The 5,361-nt window shown below is 38.4% G+C and overlaps 1 protein-coding gene across 1 annotated transcript in view; it reads right to left on the bottom strand.

Annotated features, from left to right (window-relative positions):
• Positions 1-5,361, bottom strand: part of Dnah14 (dynein axonemal heavy chain 14) — a 322,248-nt gene that overhangs the window by 262,962 nt on the left and 53,925 nt on the right. The window contains 1 exon segment of the mRNA XM_029559013.1: positions 98-261. Within this exon segment, the coding sequence (XP_029414873.1) occupies positions 98-261 (164 nt within the window).

The raw sequence follows: 5,361 nt of genomic DNA, 5'->3' as shown, positions 1-5,361 counted from the left end.
GCTCTTCATTTTTCAGTAAATCAATTTCATGTAATACATTCAGTGGGGCTCAGCTTCCTAACAATCACTTCCAAAGATATACTCTCTCTAAACTTACTTTGTTTTGGTAGTGAGAATCCTTTTCAAAAAGGATCTGAAAATCTGGCCATCTCGTCTTCTTATATTTGATGATACTTTCTGTTCCAGTAGACAAATCCCGAGATGAAAGAAAATCAATAAAGGTATGCAGGCGAGGATCTCGGTGAAGAGGAATAATTGTGGCTAAAACATAAGCATTCAGAAATTAGTTCAGTATGTTCATGTTTATCCACGGCACCTAAAACTGCTGAAAACAGGCTGACCAACTCTAACGAGTAGACGACAATTCTGTAAGGATAGATGGAACTTAGAGACAGGTATAAAGGTTTGGATTTAACATTATAGGGCCAGAAGAAACAGTCATAGATAAACGAGTTGTGGTAGGTAAAGGCATGATTAATATAGAAACAGAATACTCCAGCCAACAACTATTTGAAATTTATCTTTTCTGTGGAGAGATTGTTATGCCATTATGAGTATACAAATATTATAAAACATGGATACTATGAAGAAGGAACTTGTAAGTTAGCTGTGTAACTGATATTTATGGGTCCAAAAAGGGGCAAGAAACAGAAAGGGGAGAAATTTTGTCCTATACTTTAAACATTACAAAACCCCCCTACACAATTCAAGATGAAGCCTACATCTAAATACAGAACACATCAATACACTTCTAGGAGTGTACCCAAGCATGGTGGCACATGCTTTTAGTCCAGCACTCAGGAAGCAGAGACAGGTGAATCTCTGCGAGATCCAGGCCAGCCTGGTCTACATATTGAGATCCAGGCCAGCCTGGTCTACATATTGAGATCCAGGCCAGCGTAGTGAACATATTCAATTCCAGGCCGGCTGGGGCTGTAGGGAGACCCTGTCTCAAAAAGACCAAACAAATGAAGACTTCTAGGAGAAAATCATTGTGACATTGACTTAAAGGATTTTTAGGTAAAAAAATCAAAAGCATAATCCATGGTAGAGAGTAACTGATGTGCTATCCTTTATAAAAATGAACTGCCTTAGCTCTGTAAAAGAGAATGAGGACATAAAGCAAAGTGCTGAAATGCTTGTGGATAATGTAGCTGATAAAGGGCTTGATCTGATGTGCATAAAAGACCTCTCACGACAGCAAGCAGACCATCATCAAACAATTAAAAGAGGGCAAGAAACTAGAGGAAACATTTGACCAAAGAAAACATAGAGCTGGACATTAGGGTAGGGAAATATAAATCATATATTATTAGGAAAACGGAAATTACCAAAATGACATATCACTACACATCTATTAAGATGGCTGAAATAATTTTAAAAAATATTTTATTATTTTTATGTGTATGAGTGTATTGCCTGCATGTAGGTAAGTGCACCTGTGTTGTGCAATGCCCGCAGGGGACAGAAGAGGCCATTGGATTCCCTGGAACTGGAGTTACCAACAGTTGTTAGCTGCCATGTGGGTGCTGGGATTCGAATCTGGGTCTTCTGCAAGAATAACCAGTGTTCTTAATCAATGAGCCATTTCTCCAGCCCCTGAAATAATTTTTTTTTTAACTTGAAAATAATGCTGGTGTCGGGTGTGGTGGTGCACGCCTTTAATCCCAGGACTTGGGAGGCAGAGGCAGGCAGATCTCAGGGAGTCTGAGGCCAGCCTGGTCTACACAGTGAGGTTCAGGCCAGCTGGGGCTACAGGGAGATCCTGTCTCAAAAAGAGCCCCCCACAAGCAAAACAAAACAAAAACAAAAACAAAACAAAAAACCCCGAAAATAATGCTGGTAAAGATCTGGAGAAACTGGAAATTTTCACACACAGCAGGTAAGAACACTAAGTGATACAACTACACTGAAAAATAACTTAACTCTTCAAATAAAATTAAACATACTCCTACCATATGATCCAGCAAGGCCGACGGCTAGTTATTCAAGAGAAAGGAAAAGTTATACTCACCCCCAAATTGCATGTGAGTATGCATGGAAATTTTAATGTAACTTGAATAAGAGGAATTAAGCGAGAACCAGCTCTCACTGTTCTCTGCTTCCTATTACAGACACCATGTGACACCATCCCATGCTCCTGCAATCATGCCTTCCCCACCATCTGGGCTGCACCTTCAATATGTGAACCAAAACAAACCCTTCTGCAAGTGGCTTTGTCAGGATTTTTTTCCCACAACAATCTCAGGGGGTGGGGAATTGAATATTTAATAAATAATGCTTGGACTGGCAAATGATCAGTCATTTTGGGAAGAAATTAAAAGTGAAGTCCTACTTCAAATATATGCCAAGTAGATTTCAGAGTAATTAAATATTTAAATGTAAAGTGAAAATCATAATAGAATTAGAAAAGAACTGAATGTTTTTTATTAGATGATCACTGGGAAGGCCTTTCTAACTATACCCTGAAGCCTTTTTAAAAAAGCTCCAAAAATATTATTCTTTAAAAAATAATTTTATGAGTTGGAAAATGTCACCATAAATTCAGATAAAATCTTAATATTTGTAATTCACATTAAAAAGTAGAGGTTAAGTTTCTTAATCCAATTTTAAAATTCATATTAAACATTAAAGGTTATTTTTCTTAATCTAAATAAGGACTCCTAAAAACAATTGGCTTTTGACCTAATAATTTTATTTTCATGGAATTGTTCTGAGAAGATTCAATAGAAGCAGATGCTATGTGCCAGAATATTTTAACTAAGTCATTATTTACAGCAATGGACACTTGAGAATAATGTGTCTAATATTACACCCGAAGCTAGGTATATGCTGGCACACTAATGCAATAGAATATTTTACAACCATGTGAATGGTAATTAGAAGAACATATACTGCAACTGGAAAATATCAGATAACATTTTTAAATATAAATTTGATTATTGCCTAAGTACATAGACAAAAGCAAAAAAAGTTATTCTATAAGTATTTAAAATCACAGGGTATTTTTAAAATTTATTTTTAATTTGTTTTTATTGAATTTTGTGTATTTCATACAGAATATCTCAAATGATCTTTATTATCTTTATACCTCTGTCTCCACTGGCACCTTTCCACAGCCTCCCCCCCCCCGGAACCCATATACTCTTGTCATCCGTGTTAAGGCCCACCATGTCAAGTCAGTGTCCCCAGACGTTCCCCCATATTTTTAAAATTTATTTTTAATTTGTTTTTATTGAATTTTGTGTATTTCATACAGAATATCTCAAATGATCTTTATTATCTTTATACCTCTGTCTCCACTGGCACCTTTCCACAGCCTCCCCCCCCCCGGAACCCATATACTCTTGTCATCCGTGTTAAGGCCCACCATGTCAAGCCAGTGTCCCCAGACGTTCCCCCATGCAAGTCCATCCACTGAGGCCTAGTCAGCCTATCTAGAATCCCTTGTTTTAGGAAGATCAGCTCTTCCTCACCTAGCAGTAATCAGTTACCAAGATTTCTTCAGCTAAGATTGGAATCTACTGTTCATTTTCCCACTTCTGTGCTGGGTTATTGTTGGCCTGAGTTTGCCCAGGACTTGTGTATCCTGACATTATTGCCATAGAATTATATGAGCAGGGTCCGAAGAGCTTGTAGAAGTTTCCATATGGTTGTGCACCTCTTCCCTGGCTCTTACAATCTTTCCGCCCACTCTTCTGTGATGATCTCTGAGTCCTGGGTGGGTGAAGTTTAATGTAGGATTTCTGTCCAAGAACAAGCATTCTGTAGACTCTTAATCTCTATGTTTTGTGTTCCTGGCCTTCTGTTGCATGAGGGAGCTTCATTAATGAGATTTGAGAGATTCACTAGTGTCCTCTTCTTTACCCCTGTTCTATGTTCTGTGAACCTTAGGTGTAGAGGTTGCATTATAGATGTGTAACTTAGGCCTGGGCAATTCATAGACAATGTCTGTGTGTGACCAGTGTGGTACTTGGTAATAGTCTCAGACTGGTACAAAATAAGCTTCTTTGATGAGTGGTGATGGGGATATATAATACATATTTTGCATACAGTAAGAAATTACATTAGTCTAGGGATGTGACAGTCTTGGGATTTTCTCTAAGATCTAGGACCACTCCAGCCATGTGTATTTGGTTATGTTTACAGTACCACACTTGAGTTTCCTCCCATTGAGTGGGCTTTTAGTCCAGTTAGGAAGCTGTTGATTGCCACCAATATAAAAGTGCCACCACTGCACCAATGTCATATGCTATGCTGGTCATTGATGTGGTTATTTGGTCTTGAAGCTAGTGTTAAACCATTGATTGATGTTTTCTGTTGGCATCTTCATAGTGCTCTCCACAGCTCTGAGAGCTAGCCTTCAGGGGAAGTGACTTCCAGGTCAGTTCCAGCTCCATTGCTCCAAATCCCGTGTCCGAAGTATGTTCTGTCTTCAGCAGCAGGGTCTTACCTTCAAGTTCTGTGATGCAATCAAGGACTGCGGCAATAGCCTGTGTAATTTTGGGTGTCTCTTGGACCACCCTGGCCAACAACTCAAAGGACGGTTTCTCCTGTCTGAAGAGCCGATATTCTTTAAGGTAGTGACACTAGACAGACAGAAGAGGCTCCGGTGGATGAACTCACACCGAGGAACCTTTGGGTGTACAAAACTGACTCAGTAGGCCTTAACATATATGACAAAATACATGAAGTTCTGTGGGCGGGCTAGGGGAGTTACAAATAAGGGAGGGGGGCACCTAAATATGATTAACATGTATGAAATTCACAAATATTCAATAAACTTTTTAAAGTAACAACATCTACCACAAGAAAACAGTTTTCCAGACAGTTGGGAATTTTTGCATCTATGTTCGTTAAGAATATGGGTCTATATTTCTTTGTTGTTCGTATTTTTACCTGGTTTGGGTATTAGAGTGATGCTGGCTTCACAGAAGGAATTTGGAAGTTCTCCCTCTGTTTCTATCTTTCTGAATAGATTAAGCAGGATTGGATATAGATCTTCTTTAAACATTTGGTAGAATTCTGCTGTGAATCCATCTGGGCCTGGGCATTTTTTAGTTGGGAGGTTTTGTATTACTGTTTCAATTTACTTATGTGTTATTGGTCTGTTAAAGCTGTAAATCTTGTTTATCTTTTCCAAGAACCAGTTCTTGGATTTTTTGATTCTTTGTATTGTTTTCTGTTTCAATTTCATTAATTTCTGCCCTGATTTTTCTTATTTCTTCTTGTCTGCTGCGTTTGGGTTTCGTTTGCTGTTGCTTTTAAAATGTGTTGAGTTGCAGTGTTAAGTCATTTATTTGTGTTCTTTCCGATTTTTTGATGTAGGCACTTAGAGCTATAAACTTCCCTCTAAGAACA

Source organism: Nannospalax galili, unplaced genomic scaffold, assembly GCF_000622305.1.
Source record: "Nannospalax galili isolate Female #2095 unplaced genomic scaffold, S.galili_v1.0 scaffold368, whole genome shotgun sequence".
Lineage (NCBI taxonomy): Eukaryota > Metazoa > Chordata > Mammalia > Rodentia > Spalacidae > Nannospalax > Nannospalax galili.
The sequence above is the reverse complement of the archived record's forward strand: the minus strand, read 5'-3'. Positions and strand labels throughout refer to the sequence as shown.